Below are 25398 nucleotides of genomic sequence, written 5' to 3' on the forward strand. Positions count from 1 at the left end.
GGGGTGGAAACATCATGCTTTGGGGCTGTTTTTTCTGCTAAGGGGACATGACGATTGATCCGTGTTAAGGAAAGAATAAATGGGGCCATGTATCGTGAGATTTTGAGCCAAAACCTCCTTCCACCAGCGAGAGCTTTGAATGGTTGACCAAATACTTATTTTCCACCATAATTTACAAATAAATTCTTTAAAATTCCTACAATGTGAATTCCTGGAGGTTTTTTTTCACATTCTGTCTCTCACAGTTGAAGTGTACCTATGATGAAAATTACAGACCTCTGTCAACATTTTAAGTGGGAGAACTTGCACAATTGGTGGCTGACTAAATACTTTTTTGCCCTCCCTCTTTCTCTACGCGTGAGTAAAAAGACGGCAAGGGCAAACACAGTCGGTGTGAGCTTAAACTGAGCCCGCGTGCACAGACAGTCCAGAGTGGTTTCTATGCGTGAGGATTTTGGCACTTTTTTGACGCCATACACTTTCCTTTCTTGCAATGATAGCTATCTCTACATCCGCTCTTCATCTCGCCAGCTGGTGCATGCTTAGCGCCCCCGTGTGGACCAGTTCTGAAAGACAATCAAGAGGAGATCACATTGTCATGGTTGTCACGGTGATGGCAGGACATGCCGGGGTTGTTCTCACCGCGGCACAAGTCCGGGTTGAAGTTCTCGTAGAGCGGACTCTCCTGTTGGCTGCGATGCTTGCGGGCTCTGAGGACGTCGCGGACGCACTGATGCAGGAAGGCGTACTGACTCTGTCACAGGAAGCAAACACAATGAGGACACGTCCACGCCCACGCTGCTAATAAGTCTTCTTGGGAGGCTCACCTCGGTCTGGACCATGTGCTGGCGGTGGAGGCGTAGGTCGAACACGCAACCGTACATGTCCACGCATCCTTTGGTGTCCAGCTGCTGCAGGACGCGGTCTAACGCGATGAAGGTCCCGGTGCGTCCAATGCCGGCACTAAAACACACACATGGCGTCCGTGCTCAGAGCGGACGGGGTCAAACGTGCGCTGAGAAGTCCGGCGCCAACCTGCAGTGGACGACGCTCGGCCCCGCTCTAGCCGAACGGTCCATGAAGTCCCGGACGGTCCTGACGAACTGGACCAGGGAGTGCGTGCTGTCTGGGACGCCGTGGTCTGGCCACACGGTGAAATGGAAGTGACGCAGCAGCCGAGGGATACCGCCGCTCCTCTCCTGGGGGCGGAGTCATAAGCGTTAAAGGCCTACTGAAACCCACTACTACCGACCACGCAGTCTGATAGTTTATATATTAATGATGAAATATTAACTTTGCAACACATGCCAAGACGGCCTTTTTAGTTTACTAAATTGCAATTTTAAATTTCCCGCGGAGTTTCTTGTTGAAAATGTCGCGGAATGATGACGCGTATGATGAGGTTGTGCGCGTGACGTCTCGGGTTGGAGGGGAGACATTAGCGCAGCGGCTAAAAGTCGTCTCTTTTCATCGCATAATTACACAGTATTCTGGACTTCTGTGTTGCTGAATCTTTTGCAATTTGTTCAATTAATAATGGAGAAGTCAAAGTAGAAAGATGGAGTTGGGAAGCTTTTAGCCTTTAGCCACACAAACATAGCCGGTGTTTCCTTGTTTAAAATTCCCGGAGGAGAAGCTTTACTATGGATCAGAGCGGTCAAGCGAACATGGTTGCCGGCTACATGACAACCGGCAGTTTTTGGTGAGAAAATTGTGGTAAAAAGTCGCCTCTTACCGGAGATCTGCGGAGCTTGCGCCGTCCATGCAGGTGCCGTGACGTCCCTTAGAAACTGGTGTCAACACACCCGTGGACACACCCCTCCGACCATCAGGTACTATTTAACTCACTAAAACGCTAGCAACACAATAGAAAGATAAGGGATTTCCCAGTATTGTCTTAGTAAATGTGTCTAAAACATCTGAATCGCTCCCAATGCAATCGCCTTTTTTTTTTTTTTTTTTTTTTTCTAGTCCTTCACCATCAATATCCTCAGCCACAAATCTTTCATCATCGCTCAAATTAATGGGGAAATTGTTGTTTTCTCGGTCCGATTAGCTCTTGCTGCTGGAGGCTCCCATAATAAACAATGTGAGGACGTGACGTCATCGTCTGCTACTTCCGGTAAAGGCAAGGCTTTTTTACCAGCGACCAAAAGTTGCGAACTTTATCGTCGATGTTCTCTACTAAATCCTTTCAGCAAAAATATGGCAATATCGCGAAATGATCAAGTATGACACATAGAATGGAGCTGCTATCCCCGTTTGGATAAGAAAATCTCATTTCAGTAGGCCAGGGGTCGGGAACCTTTTTGGCCGAGAGAGCCATGGAAGCCAAATATTTTAAAATGTATTTCTGTGAGAGTCATATAATATTTTTAACACTGAATACAATTAAATGCGTGCATTTTTAAGTAAGACCAACATTTTTAGAGAATAATAAGTCTCTTATTCTTTTTAATAACGTTGTTATTGGGGCGGTACATCTCGGACGGTACAGTGGCCGTGCCAGCAACATGAGGGTTCCAGGTTCAATCCCCGCTTCCGCCATCCTAGCCACTGCCGTTGTGTCCTTGGGCAAGACACTTTACCCACCTGCTCCCAGTGCCGTCCACACTAGTTTAAATGTAACTTAGATATTGGGTTTCACAATGTAAAGCACTTTGAGTCACTAGAGAAAAAAAACACTATATAAATATAATTCACTTATTCTAAAGCTAACCAATAATAAATATAATACTTCTCACCATTAATGCGACTTCTTGAACAGGTGCGATAGAAAATACATGGTTGGATTAAAAAGCATGAGAATGTCTTATATTTTGAACGTTATTTTTAACACTGTGATTATCAGCGGAATTATTCATTAGTTATCATGTTAAGCAATACCAGCTAAGATTTATCTGAGAGCCAGATACACACACACACACACACGCACACACACACACACACACACACACACACACACATACACACATACACACATACACACATACACACATACACACGAAGCGAGCGTGACCAGTCACCGAGGTGATCCTGAACTCGCGGACGGTCCACTCGGGAAGAATTGACTCAGACGTCATCTGGACCACCAGCTCGCCGTAGTAGAGCGCCTCCTTGTGGGCGGGCCAGTACTGCTCACACTTGACCTGCAGACAAGAGGCGGCGTCACTTGGCTGCATTGGCGTACAGGGCGGACGTGGACGAGACGTACCCGCCCCTTTTCCACGCACTGCGTCACCATGACGACAGCGTGGACGCCATGTTCCCACACCATCCTCCAGAAGTCGTCCTTGGTTCCAGGCAGCGGGCCCTGCGTGGCGATGTATTCACGACGGAAGTTGTGACCCTAAGGGGGCGGAGTTACAGAGAGTGAGGAAGAGGCGGGGCCTGCATCGCTGGCAGGCACGTACGGGAACGTAGCTGGCGTTGATGTAGTCGGAACACGGGTCGTCGTCGAGACACGACAGCTTCACTCGGGTGGAATCGTCTGGAGGGACACAAAGACAGATGTGCTGACTTAATGGGCACAGCCAGCCAGCGAGGACTTACAGAAGTCAACTGACATGGCAGGATGTTGTTGTAGCGGTTCTTTGCACGGTTCTCGGGCAGACGCGACACGTCCACGGTCTGGTTCCGACCCACATCCTTCAAGTCCTGGCGAGAACAAAGGTCACTCTCCTCCAGAGCCACGGCCAATGGCCGCCTACGCCCACTCTTACCTCAAACTCCTCGGACAGCAGGAAGCTGGCGTCGGCGCAGAGTTTGACCACGTGAGACTCGAAGTGACACGCCTTGACGGGACTGAACGCACACGCACGTCAGCTTGATGGAAGTTGGAAGAAAGTTCTGACTGGACTCACCTGGCGACCCGACGAGTGCTGCCATGGACAAACACACATTAGTCACATGTCTTACACACACACACACACACACACACACTCTTGTATTTGTTACCTTCTTGAGACCTCCAAAAAACATAACATAAACATACTATGCAAATATAAAAATGGTGAGCTTTTAGTTAGTTTTTAATTTTTGTGTGTTTGTATTTTGTTTTTAATTTTCATTCTTTACTTCAAGTTATTACAGTGAGTCTCTATATACATTTTTTTTTTAACTTAATTTTGGCTAAAGAGGGCACATTTGAAATTCTTAAACACACTTACTATTACATATGTTGACCAGAGGGGGAGCACTTTTAAAACTGACACTCAGTCAATTTGAAAAATCCCATTGTGGAGGGGGGCGTGGCCTGCGGGCCTGCAGCGGAAAGGGGTGTGCCAAGACCTGCCTCGAAGTCAGCGACAGGTGTGCAGATGGCCCAGGTGGGCCTTGTTGTGTAATCACCTGTCGCTTATCAGTTGGCGGTCCCGTCTTGTCCCCCTGTAACGTATGTCTGCTCTTAGTGGGACTGTGCCAAAAATGTAATTTCAGTTCTTATGTGTCTTGTACATGTTAAGAATGGACAAAATAAAGCTGCTGTCTGTCTCTGTATAAACATCAACCGCGAGGAGAGACGGGGTTGGAGCTGGAGCAAGAGCGCGAGCAAGAGAGACAAACAGAAAATTGCTGGAAAGCAACCTGAGGACATTAGTGCAAAATAAAACTGTATTGTAACCCTGAAACGGGCTTACAGTACAGTATAGCTCAGTTGGTAGAGCGGCCGTGCCAGCAACTTGAGGGTTACAGGTTCGATCCCTGCTTCCGCCATCCTAGTCACTTCCGTTGTGTCCTTGGGCAAGACACTTTACCCACCTGCTCCCAGTGCCACCCACACTGGTTTAAATGTAACTTAGATATTAGGTTTCACTATGTAAAGCGCTTTGAGTCACTAGAGAAAAAGCACTATATAAATGTAATTCACTTCACTTCAATTCACTTCTCATGTCAGTGCTTGGTGGTCTGGCTTGGTTGGGCGCCAAATTGTGGAGGTTTCCCCCTAATGGGTTCTTCGGACCATCAAGCACCGACATGAGAGCCCGTTTCAGGGTCACAATACAGTTTTATTTTGCACTAATGTCCTCAGGTTGCTTTCCAGGAATTGTCTGTTTGTCTCTCCTGCTCTTGCTCGCGCTCTTGCTCCAGCTCCAACCCTGTCTCTCCTCCCGGTTACTGCTCATACAGAGCGACAGGTGATAAGACAACAAGGCCCACCTGGGCCATCTACTCACCTTTCACTGACTTCGAGGGCGGCCCTAGCACACTCCCATTCCGCTGCAGGCCCGCAGGCCACACCCCCCTCCACACCCATCTTTTTGGGACCACCCTCATTTTGATAGATTTCACCACCAGGGGTGCAAATGAGACATTCTATATTAGATGCAATGGTTTTTTTCCATATTGGGACCATGATTTCAGTCCTAACTTGTTTACCGGTCCCCATGTGGATGGTACTTTTCTTTGTTGATGTCTCAAGAACGGTAGAAACACAAGAACACACACAAACACACACACACACTAACCTCCTGACTGCGACGTACATCCCTGCATGAGGCAGCTCCTTCCACATACTCATCCTCATCACAGGGCTTTCCTGCACCGCCCTAATAAAGGAACCAAGTCAGAACCAGAACCATTTAGAACCCGGTCTAAATCATACGTACACTTTATGAAGTCTGTGTCTGTAAAGGAGCAGCGAGACCACGGCCACCATCAGGCCAAGTAAGAACACGCTGGCACTCAGACCCTCCACCACGCCCCCTAGTGGCTCTAAGAGAAGCCCTGCACATTAGTGAACAGCTGTGTGTGTTTGTGTGCGTGCAAGTGTGTGTGTGTTCGTCACCTGCTTGTGTCCTGAGGGGCGTCGACAGATAGGTGTCGCTAAAGAGCGGCTGAGGGAACTCTTTGTCGGTTTCATCAAACAGTCGAGTGTACGCCCGCACGCTCAGCCTACACACACACACAAACACACACTATAGTTGTGGTGTGTACTGAGGAGAAGGTGCACTTCCCGTTGGCTACCGGTAAGAAGTTCTGGCTTTCAGCGGTCCGTCACAGAATTGCCCGTAGCTGTCACTCAAGAAGGAGTCGTCATGGTAACGATCGCAGGTCCCGCCCAGGCGGTCTCCTCCTGCCCCCAGGTTGACCTCAACTACCTGAGCAACGAGATCAGCTCATTTCGATTTTATTGTGAAAAACCCTTTTTCTTTTTACTCTAAAGTGGCGAGGCGTCACCTGGCCGCCTGAGGCGTCGGCATCTTGCGGACATCGGTTGAGGAAATAGGCGGTCTGGTAGGCCCGGACAGAAGCGTTGTTGATGTAGTGTCGGTAGGAGGGCAGAGGGTGGCGCTGCTCCGGCAGCAAGACATCACCAGCTGTTATTTTTGGACAGTAGTTTCAGCTTTAACGAGGCAGGAAGTGAAAAGGACAATCAGCAAAATAAAAGCACAGCACCGTCAGACTCGGCCGCGATGACTGCGAAATATCGCACGGCGCCGTTGGCATCGCTAAACCAGGAACAGTTGAAGCGAAACAAGATGGAGGACGTCGTCACCTTCGCCGTCATCTCGCTCACGGTCAGGCTGGAGGGCGGGGCCGGTGGACCTGTAAGCGAAGCCACTGGATGAACAACCTGTCAATCATACAGTGGGGCAAAAAAAGTATTTAGTCAGCCACCGATTGTGCAAGTTCTCCCACTTAAAATGATGACAGAGGTCTGTAATTTTCATCATAGGTACACTTTAACTGTGAGAGACAGAATGTGAAAGAAAATCCAGGAATTCACATTGTAGGAATTTTAAAGAATTTATTTGTAAATTATGGTGGAAAATAAGTATTTGGTCAACCATTCAAAGCTCTCGCTGATGGAAGGAGGTTTTGACTCAAAATCTCACGATACATGGCCCCATTTATTCTTTCCTTAACACGGATCAATCGTCCTGTCCCCTTAGTAGAAAAACAGCCCCAAAGCATGATGTTTCCACCCCCCCCCCCCCCCCCCCCATGCTTCACAGTAGGTATGGTGTTCTTGGGATGCAACTCAGTATTCTTCTTCCTCCAAACACAACGAGTTGAGTTTATACCAAAATGGATACATGGATGATACAGCAGAGGATTGGGAGAATGTCATGTGGTCAGATGAAACCAAAATAGAACTTTTTGGTATAAACTCAACTCGTCGTGTTTGGAGGAAGAAGAATACTGAGTTGCATCCCAAGAACACCACACCTACTGTGAAGCATGTGGGTGGAAACATCATGCTTTGGGGCTGTTTTTCTACTAAGGGGACAGGATGATCGATCCGTGTTAAGGAAAGAATGAATGGGGCCATGTATCGTGAGATTTTGAGCCAAACCCTCCTTCCATCAGTGAGAGCTTTGAATGGTTGACCAAATACTTATTTTCCACCATAATTTACAAATAAATTCTTTAAAATTCCTACAATGTGAATTCCTGGATTTTTTTTTTCACATTCTGTCTCTCATAGTTGAAGTGTACCTATGATGAAAATTACAGACCTCTGTCATCATTTTAAGTGGGAGAACATGCACAATCGGCGGCTGACTAAATACTTTTTTGCCCCACTGTAAATGCTGCGTGCTGACTCACGGTCTATCATCGTGACGGCCGTCTGCGTCACCGGCAGACTTGTCTTCCCAGAGGATGACACCCGGACCGTCACGGAGTACCTCCGGAAGGCGTCCAGGTGGTCCAGCGTGACCGTGGTGAGTCCACTCGACAGCCGCAGCGTCGCCATCAGCTGTTTGTCGTCATGGCGACGACATTCCACCTCGTACGAGTCAAAGTCGGAGATAGGAGGAGACCAGGAGCACGACACAGATGATGACGACGTGGGGACACAGTGGACGGACCTGAGGGGGGCCGGACCTGGGAGGCGGAGTTTGGCATACAAGTAGGCAAAATAAACACACACCTATCTTGTAAAAAAATGTTAATAAAAAATTTAAATAGTAGATGTAAAGTAAGTAAGTAAAGTCATCAACATGTCAAAGCTCCACCCACTCATTGTAACGCCTCTTTGAATTGGTTGGCTCCTGACGCTGGGCCCGCCCATCGCCTCTCCCCCGCTGACCGTTGCTACTGTGAAGTTGTACTGTCGGCCCGGAAACATCCCGCCTATGAGGCAGCTGGTCAGCTGGTTTCCGGTGATTGACAAGCGGTCGAGGGGAGTCCAGGCCACAGTAAAGTTGTTGTAGTCTCCAGAGGCGGGGCCAACCCACGACAGCTCCAGTGTGTCATTGGATGGGCCTTGTTTGACGGACAGGTGAATGGGCGGTTCTGGAGCTATAAGGAAAGGTTGAAAGTGGGTAGTCTGGAGGCAGGTGTTTGTTTTTTTTCATCATCTTACTTGTGCGTCCGAACGTTGAGGCCACGTTGCTCAGCTCGCCACTATGAGTGATGACCTCAACACGGTACAGCCCACCAGGGGTCAGCCCTGTAAACATGTGACTCCTATGCTCCGCCCCCAGCAGCTGAGCTCCCAAGGTAGCTCCGTAGTGGTTGTACACGATCACCTGAAAGCATCGCGGACGCTCTCGTATCGATAGGACGAGGAACTTGAAGCCCCGCCCACAACCTGGCTCACCTGGTAGCTGCTCCGCCCCCCTACCCCGTGCTGCCAGCTCGCCGTCAGTTTGTCCGTCTGTCCAAAACTTTCCAGCTGCAGCCGCTCAACAGGGGACGGAACTATTGGCGAAAAAACGAGTTCAGGACGATGACGCAGGAAAGATCAAAGCACAGTGGATGATGACATCGTCACTGACCCGTCCTGGTGAGCACGGACGACTCGCTGCTCATGTCTCGACTACGGCTGATCACCTGCAGGCGGTGAAGTCGTCCTGCTTCGAGGCCTGTGAAGACGCGCTCGTCCACGCCTGGATGGACCTTGTCTACACCTACCAGCTTACCTGCCGGCTGCAACACAACCACACTCGATTAACCACACTTATTCAGCAACGCCTGTTTCATTAAACTAATTAAATAATACTGTTTAATTAAACTAATTAAATAATACCCGTTTAACCATACTAATTAAACCACACCTGTTTAACCAAAAATAAATAAATGGTACACATTTAGCCACTCTAATTAAACCACACCCGTTTAACCACACTAACTAAATCACACCCATTTAGCCACATAATTAAACCATACCCGTTTAACCACACTAATTAAACCACACCCATTTACCACATAGTTAAATCATACCCGTTCAACCACACAAATTAAACCACACCCGTTTAACCACACTAATTAAACCACAACCTTTTAATTACTTTAACCACACCTTTTTAACATTACTTATTTAACCACACCTATTTATCAACACTTGTTTAAAACCCTCCATTAAACCACACCAATTAAATCACACCCATGTAACCACACCAATTTAACCAAGTTACGACACTCTTTAGACCACATCCTTTTAACCACACCCTTTTAATCACATAATTAAACCAAACCCGTTTAACCACACTAATTAAACTACACCCTTTCAATTAATGTAACCACACCTTTTTAACTGTACTTGTTTAACCACACCTATTTAACAACACTTGTTTAAACCCACCCGTTAAACCACACCAATTAAATCACACCCATTTAACCACACCAATTTAACCATGTTACCACACTCTCTAGACCATACCCGTTTAACCACACTAATTAAACCACACCCGTTTAACCACACTAATTAAACCACACCCTTTTAATTAATTTAACCACACCTTTTTAACTGTACTTGTTTAACCACACCTATTTAACAACACTTGTTTAAAACCCTCTGTTAAACCACACCCATGTAACCACACCAATTTAACCATGTTACCACACTCTTTAGACCACATCTGTTTAATCACAACCTTTATATTACATAATTAAACCAAACCCGTTTGACCACACTAATTAAACCACAACCTTTTAATTAATTTAACCACACCTTTTTAACATTACTTATTTAACACACCTATTTATCAACACTTGTTTAAAACCCTCCGTTAAACCACACCCATGTAACCACACCAATTCAACCAAGTTACGACACTCTTTAGACCACATCCATTTAACCACACCCTTTCAATCACATAATTAAACCAAACCCATTTAACCACACTAATTAAACCACACCCATTTAATTAATTTAACCACACTTTTTTAACTGTACTTGTTTAACCACACCTATTTAACAACACTTGTTTAAACCCACCCGTTAAACCACACCAATTAAATCACACCCATTTAACCACACTAATTTAACCATGTTACCACACTCTTTAGACCAGTGGTCCCCAACCTTTTTGTATCCGTGGACCGGTCAACGCTTAATAATTTGTCCCGCGGCCCGGTGGGGGGTCCTTTTTTTTTTTTTCTTGTCATTAAAAAGGGACGTTTTTGTCATGAAAAAGGGAGGTTTTTGTGGTTGGTGCACTAATTGTAAACGTATATTGTGTTTTTTATGTTGATTTAATAAAAACATTTTATTTTTTTATTTTTTTTTTAATAAAAATGAATAAAAAAATATTCTGCGGCCCGGTACCAATCGGGCCATGGCCCGGTGGTTGGAGACCACTGCTTTAGACCACACCCGTTTAACCACACTAATTAAACCACACCCTATTGATTAATTTGACCACACCTTTTTAACTGTACTTGTTTAACCACACCTATTTAACAACACTTGTTTAAACCCACCCATTAAACCACACCAACTAGATCACACCCATTTAACCACACCAATTCAACCATGTCACGACACTCTTTAGACAATACCCGTTTAACCACATTAAATTAAACCTCACCCCTTTAACCACACCAATCAAATACCAGTATAAAGGCCTACTGAAACCCACTACTACCGACCACGCAGTCTGATAGTTTATATACCATCCATCCATCCATTTTCTACCGCTTATTCCCTTTCGGGGTCGCGGGGGGCGCTGGCGCCTATCTCAGCTACAATCGGGCGGAAGGCAGGGTACACCCTGAAATATTAACATTGCAACACATGCCAATACAGCCTTTTTAGTTTACTAAATTGCAATTTTAAATTTCCCGCGAAGTGTCCTGTTGAAAACGTTGCGGTATGAGGACGCGTATGATGACGCGTGCGTTTGACGTCTCGGGTTGTAGCGGACATTTTTTTCCAGCCCGATCCAAGGTATAAGTAGTCTGCTTTAATCGCAAAATTATACAGTATTCTGGACATCTGTGTTGCTGAATCTTTTGCAATTTGTTCACTTAATAATGGAGAAGTCAAAGTAGAAAGATGGAGGTGGGAAGCTTTAGCCTTTAGCAACACAAACACAGCCGGTGTTTCCTTGTTTAAAATTCCTGAAGGTGAAGCTTTACTATGGAAAAGAGCGGTCAAGCGAACATGGTTCCCGACCACATGTCAACCGGCAGGTTTCGGTGAGAAAATTGTGGTAATAAGTCGGCTCTTACCGTAGACATGAGCGGAGCTTGCGTCGTTCGTCGTGCACCTGTCAAAGAGGCAGCTGCGGACTCTCTTGCCTCCTCCGACCGGCCGCCCCCCTACGTGGGATGTTTCCACCGTGGAGGAGGGGATAAAAAAGCTCAGCCCGGTCCCAACGGCTGCCTTTGCTTCACCTTGTCGAGAAACGAGGCTTTCCTCAGCGACACTGGCGGTCACCACACCAGTGGCCACACCCCTACGACTTTCAGGTACCATATAATCTCACTAAAACACTAGTAACACAATAAGCAGATAAGGGATTTTACAGAATTATCCTAGTAAATGCGTCTAATAACATCTGGATCGCTCCCACTGTCCTCGCCTTTTTTTTTTCTAGTCCTTCACTGTCACTATCCTTATCCATGAATCTTTCATCCTCGCTCAAATTAATAGGGAAATCGTCGCTTTCTCGGTCCGAATCGCTGTAGCTGCTGGTGGCTATGATTGTAAACAATGTGAGGACGTGAGGAGCTCTACAACCCGTGATGTCACGCGCACATCGTCTGCAAGGCTTTTTTATTAGCGACCAAAAGTCGATGTTCTCTACTAAGTTCTTTCAGCAAAAATATGGCAATTTCGCGAAATGATCAAGTATGACACATAGAATGGAGTTCAAGTACCTAGGAGTCTTGTTCACGAGTGAGGGAAGAGTGGATTGTGAGATCGACAGGCGGATCGGTGCGGCGTCTTCAGTAATGCGGACGTTGTACCGATCCGTTGTGGTGAAGAAGGAGCTGAGCCGGAAGGCAAAGCTCTCAATTTACCGGTCGATCTACGTTCCCATCCTCACTTATGGTAATGAGCTTTGGGTCATGACTGAAAGGATAAGATCACGGGTACAAGCGGCCGAAATGAGTTTCCTCCGCCGTGTGGTGGGGCTCTCCCTTAGAGATAGGGTGAGAAGCTCTGCCATCCGGGAGGAACTCAAAGTAAAGCCGCTGCTCCTTCACATCGAGAGGAGCCAGATGAGGTGGTTCGGGCATCTGGTCAGGATGCCACCCGAACGCCTCCCTGCCTGGGAACGCCTCGGGATCCCCCAGGAAGAGCTAGACGAAGTGGCTGGGGAAAGGGAAGTCTGGGTTTTCCTGCTTAGGTTGTTGCCCCCGCGACCCGACCTCGGATAAGCGGAAGAAGATGGATGGATGGATGGACACATAGAATGGACCTGCTATCCCCGTTTGAATAAGAAAATCTCATTTCAGTAGGCCTTTAACTACAGTTAATAAACCACACCCATTTAACCACACTAAATAAATAACAACTCTTGAGCCATACTAAATAATCCACACCCGTTCAACCATAAATTGCCTCTATTGTGTGGCGAGGCTGATAAAGCTCCACGTACCTGATAATGCTCTTTCGCACTCTCTTTAGCTTCCTGTTTGTCATCGGATGCCTGCTCCTCCACGGCAAAGAGAGACAGATCATAGATGTCCACATGACCAATGGAGGGGCACCAGGAGAAAGCCAGCGAGGACGTGTTGGCGGTGGCGGTCAGGTTGGTGACGGCGGCGGGCCCTGTGGTTTAAGGCAGGTTGAGCTCTCATGTAAAGAACTAAAGGTCAAGTGTCACTCACGTGTTTGACCCTCCGCTTTGACTTCCAATGACTCCACACTGCCGCTCAGCGTCGCCAGTCTGACGCGGTACCACTTCCCTGGCGTCAGACCCGCCAGGCGCTCGCTGCGGCTCTCAGCCGGGAGTGTTCGATTGACCTGAACGATGCCGGCGTCATCGCTCACCAGCATCGCAAAGCCGTCGTACACGCCCACCGGCCCCTCCCACGTGACGGTGAGGCTGTGGGTCGTGTGGGCGTTGTCGGCCTGCAGAGCGCTGATTCTGGCCGGGGCTGCGGAAGAGTTAAATATGATTGGCGTGGGACGTAACTCAATCGGTGGTTCTGAAGCTAACCTGTGCGACCAGACGCTGTGTTGCTATTGGTCAGCTTCCCGCTTCGTGATTGAATAGTAAAATTGTAGGCCTGGCCTGGGATCAGATCCAGAAAGTCCAAAGAAGCCACGTGTTTGGGCACAAGTCGGGTTTCCATGACAGGCCCATCCTGGAGACAGGGAGTGACAGCAGGAACCGGGAAGTCTGACGTTTGACTAGTCTGGGGCGCACGACTCACAGAAGCAGAAAGCGTGGCGACGTACATGTCCATGTCTCCGTTTGCCGGCGTCCACGTGACCACCAGCCCCCCGCCAGAGTCCTTTGGGTTTCGACGTGGCGCCAAGTGCAGATTTGTCACGGCGGCAGGAACTAGACAGGAAACCAGAACCCCAGGTCACCAATGTGCGGACGAGGACTACAAACACTGCGCACGCTACCTGTCCGAGCCTCCATGAACTGGGCTCTTTGGTTCGGTCCGCTGAATGACGACACCACAATCTTGTAGCGTCGCCCCGGGGTCAAAGAGGACAGGCGGTGACCTCGAACATGGCTGGCCAACGTGACCGCAGGAAGAACACGCGTGTCATTGAAGAGTAGCGTGACCTGCACACACGAGACATAGCTGAGTTAGGCTAGGCCAAGCTAAGCAAGGATATGACTGAGCAGATGCAATGAACCCAAGTCCACCGTGACCCCTGCGTGCCTCATAGTGGTCCACATCTCCTGGGGCGGGGCTCCAGTTGACGGTGAGGTCACATGATCCTACGTTGCTTAGCGACAGATTGGCCACAGCAGATGGAACTGAGAGAAATGACCAAAAATTGTGAAGAACTTGTCAAGAATTTGAGACAACCTGCTGGGACTCACGTGTGCGCCCATCTGTCGACACACTGCTGACGTGAGCGCCGCTCCACGTTTCCACGGTTACGGTGTAAAGCCTGCCTGGCGTCAGAGACAAGAAGACGCACTCACTGCGGCTGGGCGCCACACTCTGGTTCTGCAGAACGCTGTGGTTGTAGGAGATGAGAACCACGTAGTTGTCCAAGTCTCCGGCTGCGTGTCGCCAGTACACCTAACACGGGAAGTGACATTACAGCTAATGCTAACTCACTATATTGTTTGCTCTATTTAGGAGGTAACACACCTTGAGGAAGTCTTCTCTTGCCGAGTGTACGGCGGTAGGATTCTGCACGGTGGCAGGTTCTGTTACGCAGAAAGATAACAAGACCCAAATGTTTCTCCGAGTCAACCGTAGCAGTGAAACGGAACAGGATGGAGCCAAGCTTTCGTACGTGTGCGTGCTTGGACTTGGGTGGCGTTCTCCAGGCTGCCGCTCCTCGTCACTATGACGACCGTGTATAGTCGCCCGGGCACCAGCGAGCTGAAGGAGCACTCGGGCAGCGAGGAGCGCGACACGGCGAGCGTGTGGACGTTCCGACTGCCGTCCTGAAGCCGGACCAGGTAACTGTCGACAGCGCCCACCGCGGGACTCCAGGACACATGCAGGGTGTCCGGCCTGCCCGCGTTGACCACCGTTACCTCGGCAACAGATGCAGGGGCTGGAAGTAAAGTGATTACGACTTAAAGGGGAACATTATCACCAGACCTATGTAAGCGTCAATATATACCTTGATGTTGCAGAAAAAAGACCATATATTTTTTTAACCGATTTCCGAACTCTAAATGGGTGAATTTTGGCGAATTAAACGCCTTTCTATTATTCACACTCGGAGCGATGACGTCAATCCGCCATTTTCTCAAACACACTACAAACACCGAGTCAAATCAGCTCTGTTACTTTCCGTTTTTTCGACTGTTTTCTGTACCTTGGAAACATCATGCCTCGTCGGTGTATTGTCGGAGGGTGTGACAACACGATCAGGGACGGATTCAAGTTGTCTTACGTGGAGTGTGCATCGATTAGCACGGCATGCTAATTGATGTTAACATGGTATTTAGGCTAGCTGTATGTACATTTGTAGCTATATTTGCATCCAACCTTTCCCTCCACCCACATTTAATGCCAAACAAACACTTACCAATCGACGGATTTAAGTTGCTCCAGTGTCACAAGATGCGAAAGTCCTGATTGTTTGGTCTGCACATTTTACCGGCGATGCTAAGGCAGACACGGCACAGAGATGTATGGATATCCTACCGATGCATTTCCAACGATACAGTCAACGAAATCACAAAGGTGAGTTTTGTTGATGTTATTGACTTACGTGCTAATCAGACATATTTGGTCACGGCATGACTGCCAGCTAATCAATGCTAACATGCTATTTAGGCTAGCTGTATGTACATTTGTAGCTATATTTGCATCCGGCGTTTCCCTCCATCCACATTTAATGCCAAACAAACACTTACCAATCGACGGATTTAAGTTGCTCCAGTGTCACAAGATGCGAAAGTCCCGATTGTTTGGTCTGCACATTTTACCGGCGATGCTAAGGCAGACATGGCACAGAGATGTATGGATATCCTACCGATGCATTTCCAACGATAAAGTCAACGAAATCACAAAGGTGAGTTTTGTTGATGTTATTGACTTATGTGCTAATCAGACATATTTGGTCACGGCATGACTGCCAGCTAATCGATGCTAACATGCTATTTAGGCTAGCTGTATGTACATTTGTAGCTATATTTGCATCCAGCGTTTCCCTCCACCCACATTTAATGCCAAACAAACACTTACTAATCGACAGATTTAAGTTGCTCCTGCACATTTTACCGGCGATGCTAAGGCAGACATGGCACAGAGATGTATGGATATCCTGCGACACTCAATCGTTGGTTGGAAGGCGATCGCCGAATAGCGTCAATAGCTTTCGGTCAATAGCTTCAGTTTCTTTTTCAATTTTGTTTTCGCTATTTGCCTCCATACTCCAACCATCCATTTCAATAAGAGCGTAATTTGTTGAATCGCTTAAGCCGCTGAAATCCGAGTCTGAATCCGAGCTAATGTCGCTATATCTTGCTGTGCTATCCGCCTGGATAGCATGTATATCACTCGATGACACAGGAAAATAGACGGTGGCTTCACAGATAGCAAAAATCAGGCACTTTAAAGCCTTTTTTCGGGATATTCCATAATGGGTAAAATTTTGAAAAAAACTTTGAAAAATAAAATAAGCCACTGGGAACTGATTTTTATTGGTTTCAACCCTTCTGAAATTGTGATAATGTTCCCCTTTAACATGCCTGACCTGAGAGCAAAATTCTGCACTCACCTGTTCTTGCCTCCAAGCTTGTGGCTTTGGACTCCACACCCCCACTGACGGTGACGGCCTGCAGCGTGTAAAGGGCGCCTGGCGTTAAACCCGCCATCAGGAAGGAGGCGGAGCTAGCGGGAAGACTGTGGTTGTGAACCACTATGCTGTGGAAGATCACAGGGCAACAATGACATGTTTGCTACGCTAAACTAAGCTTAGCTAAGCTAACACACCCATCCTTGAGAAGCACGACTGTGTAGAAGTCCAGGTCTCCACGCGGTTTTTCCCATGACGCCTGCAGGCTGTCAACGCCGACGCTGCGTAGCGTGATGACACTCAACGCCATGGGAACTGTGGACAACACACTCCCGGTCAGGAAGGTGCGCTTTCACAGTTGCAAAGAGAAGAAGAAAAAATGAACAACCTGTTCGCCCCTCCACAGACACTGACGTGCTGAGCATCGCGCTCCTGGTCGTCACGGTGATGGTGTAGCGCCTCCCGGGGGTGAGGACGTTGAAAGTACACTCTCTCATGTTAGGCTCCACCTCCCTGGTATCCATGGCGATGTCACCTACAGGGCCACACGTCTGTCAGTCAAGATGTGCTTGTGACAGCGCTCAGTGGGTGTGGCTACCGTGGCGAAGAGTCAGCAAGTAGCTGTCACGTGACCCAGAAGGGGCGTGGTTCCACATGGCGCTGAGGGAGGTTTCGTCTGCGTGTCGGATGTGGAGGTTGCACGCCGGCGCCGGAGCTGTCCACATGTCCACAGACTGGTGTCAGTTTTCACGCCTAGTTTGGTGCAAAACAAATGCTCCTCTCACCCGTCGCGCCGTCGCAGCTGCTCTCGGCTGCCATGCCGCCGCTCTCTACCCTCAGCGTTGCTCTGTAAGTCCATCCAGAAAGTAGCCCCGCCCCGACAAAGGTGAAGTTGACAGCTTCCTTGTTCACAGCAGTGCTAACTAATTGCTGGGAGCCATTGTACAGGAAGAGCCAGTAGCTGTCCCAGTGACCAGCAGGGGGCGACCAGGTCAGCAGGAGACCCCCGATGGAGGTGGGGCTCAGGGCGATGAGAGATGCCGGCGCTGGGGCTGCATGCCACACAAGGACAAGGTTATTAAATTAGATTTTCTTATTTAAACGGGGATAGCAGGTCCATTCTATGTGTCATACTTGATCATTTCGCGATATTGCCATATTTTTGCTGAAAGGATTTAGTAGAGAACATCCACGATAAAGTTCGCAACTTTCGGTGTTAAGAGAAAAGCCCTGCCTCTACCGGAAGTCGTAGACGATGACGTCGCAAGTGTGGGGGCTCCTCACATATTCACATTGTTTATAATGGAGGAGCCTCCAACAAAAAGTGTTATTCGGACCGAGAAAACGACAATTTCCCCATTAATTTGAGCGAGGACGAAAGATTTGTGTTTGAGGATATTGATAGCGACGGACTAGAAAAAAATAAAAAAGTAAAAAAAAACAAAAACACATTTAGTAGGATAATTCTGGGAAATCCCTTATCTTTCTATTGTGTTGCTAGTGTTTTAGTGAGTTCAATAGTACCTGATAGTCGGAAGGGTGTGTCCACGGGTGTTTTGACGCCAATGTCTCGGGGAGTCGACGGCAGCTATGGACGGCACAAGCTCAGCTTTTCTCCAGTAAGAACTGACTTTTTAACCACAATTTTCTCACCGAAACCTGCTGGTTGACATTCCGTCGTGTTTCATGTTCGCTTGACCGCGCTCTGATCCATAGTAAAGTTTCACCTCCAGGAGTTTTAAACAAGGAATCACCGTGTGTTTGTGTGGCTAAAGGCTAAAGCTTCCCAACTCCATCCTGCTACTTTGACTTCTCCAATATTAATTGAACAAATTGCAAAAGATTCAGCAACACAGATCTCCAAAATACTGTGTAATTATGCCGTTAAAGCAGACGACTTTTAGCTGTGTGTGTGTGCAGCGCTCATACTTCCTAAAAACCTGCGACGTCTTGCGTACACGTCATCATTACACGATGTTTTCAAGACAAAACTCCCGGGAAATTTAAAATTGCAATTTAGTAAACTAAACCGGCCGTATTGGCATGTGTTGTAATGTTAATATTTCATCATTGATATATAAACTATCAGACTGCGTGGTCGGTAGTAGTGGGTTTCAGTAGGCCTTTAAAGGCCTACTAAATGATGAAATCTTAACATTGCAACACATGCCAAAACGGCCAGTTTAGTTTACTAAATTGCAATTTTAAATTTCCTGCGGAGTTTCTTGTTGAAAACGTCGCGGAATGATGACGCGTATGATGATGCGTGTTTGGGACGTTATTGGTTGGAGCGGACATTTTATGGCTAAAAGTAGTCTCTTTTCATCGCATAATTACACAGTATTTTGAGCATCTGTGTTGCTGAATCTTTTGCAATTTGTTCAATTAATAACGGAGACTATAAAGAGGAATGATGTTGGTGGAAAGCGGTGGATTGCAGCTGCTTTTAGCGCCGAAACACAGCCGGTGTTTCTTTGTTTGTTGTGAAGCTTTAACACAGAGCGGTCAAGCAAACATGTTTTTCTACGTCAACCAGCAAGTTTTTGGATGGGAAAATTGTGATAATAAGTCGGTTCTTACCGGAGACTTGAGTGTATTATACAACCTCCTCCTGTGGCTGTCAAAAAGGCAGCTGTGATCTTGGCTCCTCCATTGGCTTCTCTGAGAGACACTGCCGTTCACTGCAGCCCTCTGACTGTCAGGTATGACTTTATAATCTCACTAAAACACTATTAACACAATAGGCAAATAAGGGATTATCCAGAATTATCCTAGTAAATGTGTCTAATAACATCTGAATCGCTCCCAATGCCGTCCCCTCCTTTTTTTTTTTTTGTGCTTCACTCTAACTTTCCTCATCCATGAATCTTTCATCCTCGCTCAAATTAATAGGGAACTCATCGCTTTCTCGGTCCGAATTGCACTTACTGCTGGTGGCTATGATTATAAACAATGTGAGGATGTGAGGAGCCCTACAACCCGTGACGTCAAGCGCACATCGTCTGCTACTTCCGGTACAGGCAAGACTTTTTTATTAGCGACAAAAAGTTGCAAACTTTATCGTCGATGTTCTCTACTAAATCCTTTCGTCAAAAATATGGCAATATCGCGAAATTATCAAGTATGACACATAGAATGGACCTGCTATGCCCGTTTGGATAAGAAAATCTAATTTCAGTAGACCTTTAAGCTGGTGGGAAAGAAGACAAGAAGTCGATCCTATCACACCTGTTCGTGCGCGGACCTCTGATTGGTTGAGCAGCTCGCCGCTACGAGAGGTCACCGTAACCTGATAGGCCGAGCCAGGGGTCAGCTGATCAATGACGGACCCCGTAGCGTCAGGAGGAAGACTCGTCTTATGCTCGCTCGTGTTGTTGGACCTCAGGGAGACAACCAGAGCGTCCACATCGCCTTCGGGCCGTTTCCATGACAACCATAACGAGGTGCTGTTGCTGTCAGCTGAGAGGTTGCCCACGGCAGACGGGACTAGAGACAAAACATTAGGGACGTTACACTTCAAATCATCCGACCACCTTTACTGCTTCCTCCCTTCCGACCTGTCTGGGCCTCGATGGTCGTGCCGTTCTGCAGCCCGCCTGCCTCCGTCGCCATGGTAACGTTGTAGCGTCTCCCCGGAATCAGGCCGACGAGCATGTGTCGCGTGGCCGTGCTTTCCAAGAGCAGACGGGCTAGGAGGAGGGGTCACAAAGTCACGCAAGCTTTTTGCTCATTGCCCAGAGTGCAGAATGTGTGACGTCACATACCGGAATCCTCTAGGCGGTCGGCATGTTCCCTCAACAGCAGCCAGAAACGCTGTGTCCTGCCCGGGCCCGCCTGCCAGGAGAGTCCCAGGCTGTCACAGGACCTGGAGGTCACACACAAACCAGCTGGCGCTGAAGGATCTGAAATGCACACATACACACAATAAACAACTTGCAATCACATATACTGTATACACACACAGAATGTATACATTTTTCTTAGTTTATTTCAAACATGACATACCCACAACATTATACATCAGGCAATTTCATCATTTCACAATACATCATGTCCGAAAAGGAGTAGGAAGAAGCAAAGATTATTTAATCCTACCCCTTTCCCACGTCAGAGCGCCCACAAATATATACATTCATTCACTGACCTTCTTTACAGCAAAATATCAAAATGGCAAAATGACATCCGTGAATGAGTAACAACAGTTTTGTAATATGTACTTAATTAATTCAGTCATTATTAACATACTGAGATGAAAAATATCTTATTTTCAATAAGTTTGAAAGTGTTTCTCATAATTATTCTTCTTTGTACTTTGTAAGCACTATTAATTTGAACATCCTCTTAAACTGGATCATATCAGTACAATGTTTAACTTCTTTACTTAATCCATTCCATAATTTAATTCCACATACTGATATGCTAAAGGTTTTAAGTGTTGTACGTGCATACACATGTTTTAAATTAGATTTTCCTCTAAGGTTATATTTCTCCTCTTTAGTTGAGAAGAATTGTTGTACATTCTTTGGTAGCAGGTTATAATTTGCTTTGTACATCAATTTAGCTGTTTGCAATTTTACCAAATCACCGAACTTTAATATTTTTTAATCAATAAATAAAGGGTTTGTATGTTCTCTACATCCAACATTATGTATTATTCTAATTGATCTTTTTTGTAACACAGTTAACGAATGTAGCGCACATTTGTAGTTGTTTCCCCATATTTCTGCACAATAACTCAGATGTGGTAATACTAGCGAGCAGTAGAGAATATAAAGTGATTTTTGGCACTGAATGTATTTTGCTTTATTCATCATTGAAATCTTTTTTGCAACCTTATGTTGTATGTTTTGTATATGATACCTGCTGGTATCTGGCAAGGACAAGTCACAGGTGGAACAAATCCTCAGTGCTGAACTCCTTAATATTTGCACCTGGCTCGCCGACAACAAGCTATCCATACACTTAGGTAAAACTGAATCCATCCTATTGGATCCCATATCAACCTTAAGAAAGTCAATGACTTCACTATAAAAGTGGGTGGCATAGTTATCATTAGGAAAGATGAGATCAACTACCTAGGTTCCATTCTAGAGGCTAATCTTTCCTGTGCTAAAATGGCAACCAAAGAACGAGATTCCTCTACAGAATCTCCTCTCTGGTCAACAAAAGCACCTTGAAGATTCTAGCGGGAACTCTCATTCAACCCTTTTTCCATTACGCTTGCACCTCCTGGTACCCCAACACCTCCAAAACCCGACTCCAAACATCCCAGAATAAGCTAGTTCGGTTACTTTTAGACCTCCACCCCAGATCACACCTCACTCCTCCCCACTTCTCTAAAGTGGGCTGGCTCAGGGTGGACAGAGTCAAACAACTTGCACTGAGCCTAGTCTATAAAATCCGATACACCTCCCTGATACCGAAGTACATGTCAAACTACTTCCTTAACGTAAATGACCGCCATAACCACAACACCAGGGGGAGCTCCACAAACCACGTTAAACCCAGATTCCGATCTAACAAAGGTCTTAACTCATTCTCTTTCTATGCCACATCAATGTGGAATCCACTCCCAACAGGTGTAAAAGTAAGTGCATCTCTATATTCCTTCAAAACCGCCCTAAAACAACACCTCCAGGCAACTTCAACACTTTACTAATACCCTCCTCCATTCACATCCCATCTCCCCGGATTTTAAACAACCTAATGTAAATAATCAAATGTACTTCTAAGGTATATTCTTGTTCTTATGCTATGTGAACTCACTATGTTCTCTGCTGGCTGTACATATCCTACTAAGTAAGAGCTACACTGTTTCAATGTCCATTTCTCTTTTGATGCAATTGTTGATGACTGAAGTACTGATATCAACCAAAGCTCCTAATCCCAACCCCGGGATTGTAAATAATGTAAATAATTCAATGTATATACTATGATGATTAACCTGTGTGATGACTGTATTATGCTGATAGTATACATTTGTACCATGAATTGATTAACGTGGACCCCGACTTAAACAAGTTGAAAAACTTATTCGGGTGTTACCATTTAGTGATCGATTGTACGGAATATGTACTGTACTGTGCAATCTACTGATAAAAGTATCAATCAATCAATCAAAAGATTTCCAGTTCATTTTATCATCTATTGGGGCGTATTTTATCATCTTGGGGCGGCATAGCTCGGTTGGTAGAGTGGCCGTGTCAGCAACTTGAGGGTTGCAGGTTCGATTCCCGCTTGTGCCATCCTAGTTACTGCCGTTGTGTCCTTGGGCAAGACACTTTACCCACCTGCTCCCAGTGCCACCCACACTGGTTTAAATGTAATTTAGATAATGGGTTTCACTATGTAAAAGCGCTTTGAGTCACTAGAGAAAAGCGCTATATAAATATAATTCACTTCACTTCATCTATTAATACTCTCCCAAATCTGGTTTCTTTTACGATTTTAATATCTACTCCGTCTATTTGTATTCGTGTCTGATGCTTTTTTCTACTGTTACCAAATAGCATTTGGTAACAGTAGAAAGTAGTAGGTCTTAATATTGTTCTCTGCTGCCCCTAGTGTTCAAAGTGGGACACTGGCGGCGCTACGACATTTTTGAAGATCACACAACTTGAGAAAAAGTTCCAACATTTATATAACAATGTTTACTTTGGGCGTAACGGTGTAAAAGTCGGAGTCCTTACAGGATGGTGAAAGCACGCACACGCACGCACACACACACACACACACACACACACACACACACACCATAGAACAATGGAGGGCAGGAAATGAAGCTCAGCCCTGCATGGAAACACAACAACTTCTGTTCTGGAGACCCTCCAACACTCCACACACACACGCACACACACACCCCCACACACACACTATCCCCGCCAGTCTGCCGCTGTACACTTCCTGCCGCCAATCAGAGTTCGGTGGCGAGAGGAAGCTTCATTAGCGAGGAGAAGTGCGACTTGGAGGTCACAACATGTGTGACTTGGGGCGGTATAGCTCGTGCCAGCAACTTGAGGGTTGGAGGTTCGATCCCAGCTTGCACCATCCTAGTCACTGCCGTTGTGTCCTTGGGCAAGACACTTTACCCACCTGCTCCCAGTGCCACCCACACTGGTTTAAATGTAACTTAGATATTGGGTTTCACAATGTAAAGCCCTTTGAGTCACTTGAGAAAAGCGCTATATAAATATAATTCACTTCACTTCCCACACTTTGATTGTTCTTTAGAACTCACTTGTGTGCACGGTGACGTTGGCCGCGTCCTCGCCGCTACCGGACCGAACCTGCAGCATGTACGCGCTCCCTGGTTCCAAATAATGCAACCCGCAGGTGAAGACTCCTCCCTCGTCATCCACCTGTCCACTACTTCCTGTTAGCCCAGCGATGACTTCCGGCAGTCCCTCCCTGCACTCTGTGCCATCGCCGCGGCCATCCAGCGACGTCACCTCGAAGGAGCAGCCGCGTCCAGGTGTGCTGAGCGTCAGCTGCACCCAATCCCAGTTGGACGCCACCTTGGAGACGGAGACGCTACACTGACTTGATGGTTTGTCCGCGGGAGCCGAGTGGGTCAGACCCTGACGGACAGATGGATAGAACCTCATCATTATCATCATCAACACTTGAATAGCAAGTCATGTTTCGTGTTCAAAAAATATCAATAGCGGCCCTAAAAAAACAAACATTCAAGATGAAAATGATGATTCAAATGCCGTACCTGCAGCACCTGCATCAACGTGAAGACCCGCCAGCACAATTGAGTCCATTTTTGACACCTCGGCATTTTGTCTGTTTGTGGCGTCCACCATAATCGTCCAGTCGCTCTGCTCGAAGCGTCCAGCGAACAGCAGCACCACAGTCTGAGTGCGCGACTCCCAGTTCAGCCTTTCCTGCTTCTCTTTGTCCGCCTCTTCCTGTCCGCCACGAAGAGACTATAAATAACACCTCAGAAAACCTTTCACTTCTTCGGCCTTTTCATTGTCTTCCATCGACTTTCCCTTTTGTAGCCTTTGTCACTTTTAATAACGCAGGTTTGATAATATTTCATGGCACATTCATCGTTGAAATGAAAGAATTGCGAAGAAGAAGAAGGTCATCACCTCACCTCAGACATTCCTTGACATGTGGACCAAACCTGTGTGAAGTTGCCCTTTTCAAAATCTCCCTAAATGTGTATTCATCATTTGTGCTGGTTTTTGCTTTACATATTTTTATTTGTGCTGTTACAGTTTTTAAGTTATTCTAAAATTTTCTGACTAGGGATGTCATCCACACACATTGTCAAAATCACTCCAAACGTGTTTCATTCCTTTTTGCGTTTGTGCTACAATTTTTTTTTTTAATCTATCATGGTTTTATGCTATTAATGTTTTAGGTTTTATAACCAGCCTCAACCCCCACACCTGGTCGAAGTCTCTCCAATTATGTCCCAATCGTTTGTGTTTCTTTTGTCTATTGAAGGAAGGATGGATATTTTTTTATGTCATAAACATTTAATGATTTAGAACCAGCCCCCCCGCCTTGTCAAAACCTTCCCAAACCTTTCCCATTTCTTTCGTGCTGCAATTTTTTTTGGTCTATTTCAGTTTTTAGGTTGATGTTTTAGAATTTTCATGTCATTAATGTGTTATTATTCATAACCCCCCCCCCCCCCCCGCACGTCAAAATCACCCCAAACTCGTCCCATTCATTTGTGCGACAATTTATTTTACCATTATAATTTTTATATTAACATTTAATGATTCATAACCACTGGGGCTGCGAATCTTTGGGTGTCCGACGATTCGATATCGATTCTTGGGGTCGCGATTCGATTATAAATC

The 25398-nt window shown here is 46.5% G+C and overlaps 1 protein-coding gene across 2 annotated transcripts; it reads right to left on the reverse strand.

The window, feature by feature from the left end:
• Positions 1-223: 223 nt before the first annotated feature.
• On the reverse strand, positions 224-24458 carry ptprb (protein tyrosine phosphatase receptor type b). Of its 2 annotated transcripts, XM_061914401.1 has the most exons (40): positions 24294-24453; positions 23814-24153; positions 20341-20478; positions 20134-20265; positions 19805-20062; positions 17362-17628; positions 17175-17291; positions 16965-17111; positions 16774-16891; positions 16559-16704; positions 14615-14881; positions 14467-14525; positions 14190-14394; positions 14026-14123; positions 13760-13925; positions 13561-13691; positions 13344-13491; positions 13012-13281; positions 12780-12952; positions 8727-8877; positions 8549-8649; positions 8312-8477; positions 7966-8247; positions 7552-7830; positions 6397-6546; positions 6178-6317; positions 5965-6098; positions 5786-5892; positions 5607-5712; positions 5466-5546; positions 3864-3881; positions 3723-3804; positions 3567-3657; positions 3414-3490; positions 3215-3349; positions 3027-3149; positions 1036-1199; positions 828-963; positions 643-754; positions 224-566 (listed from the first exon to the last, which is right to left on the reverse strand). In XM_061914401.1, the coding sequence occupies exons 1-40, from the start codon at positions 24357-24359 to the stop codon at positions 520-522; spliced, it is 5928 nt and encodes a 1975-aa protein (XP_061770385.1). In that variant the 5' UTR covers positions 24360-24453; the 3' UTR covers positions 224-519. The 2 variants fall into 2 exon arrangements, 1 of the variants encoding a protein (XP_061770385.1); XR_009808585.1 differs by lacking the exons at positions 224-566; positions 643-754; positions 828-963; ... (4 more) ...; positions 3567-3657; positions 5607-5712 and having other exon boundaries at positions 24294-24458.
• Positions 24459-25398: the final 940 nt, after the last annotated feature.

Source organism: Nerophis ophidion, linkage group LG10, assembly GCF_033978795.1.
Source record: "Nerophis ophidion isolate RoL-2023_Sa linkage group LG10, RoL_Noph_v1.0, whole genome shotgun sequence".
NCBI classification, from domain to species: Eukaryota; Metazoa; Chordata; class Actinopteri; order Syngnathiformes; family Syngnathidae; genus Nerophis; species Nerophis ophidion.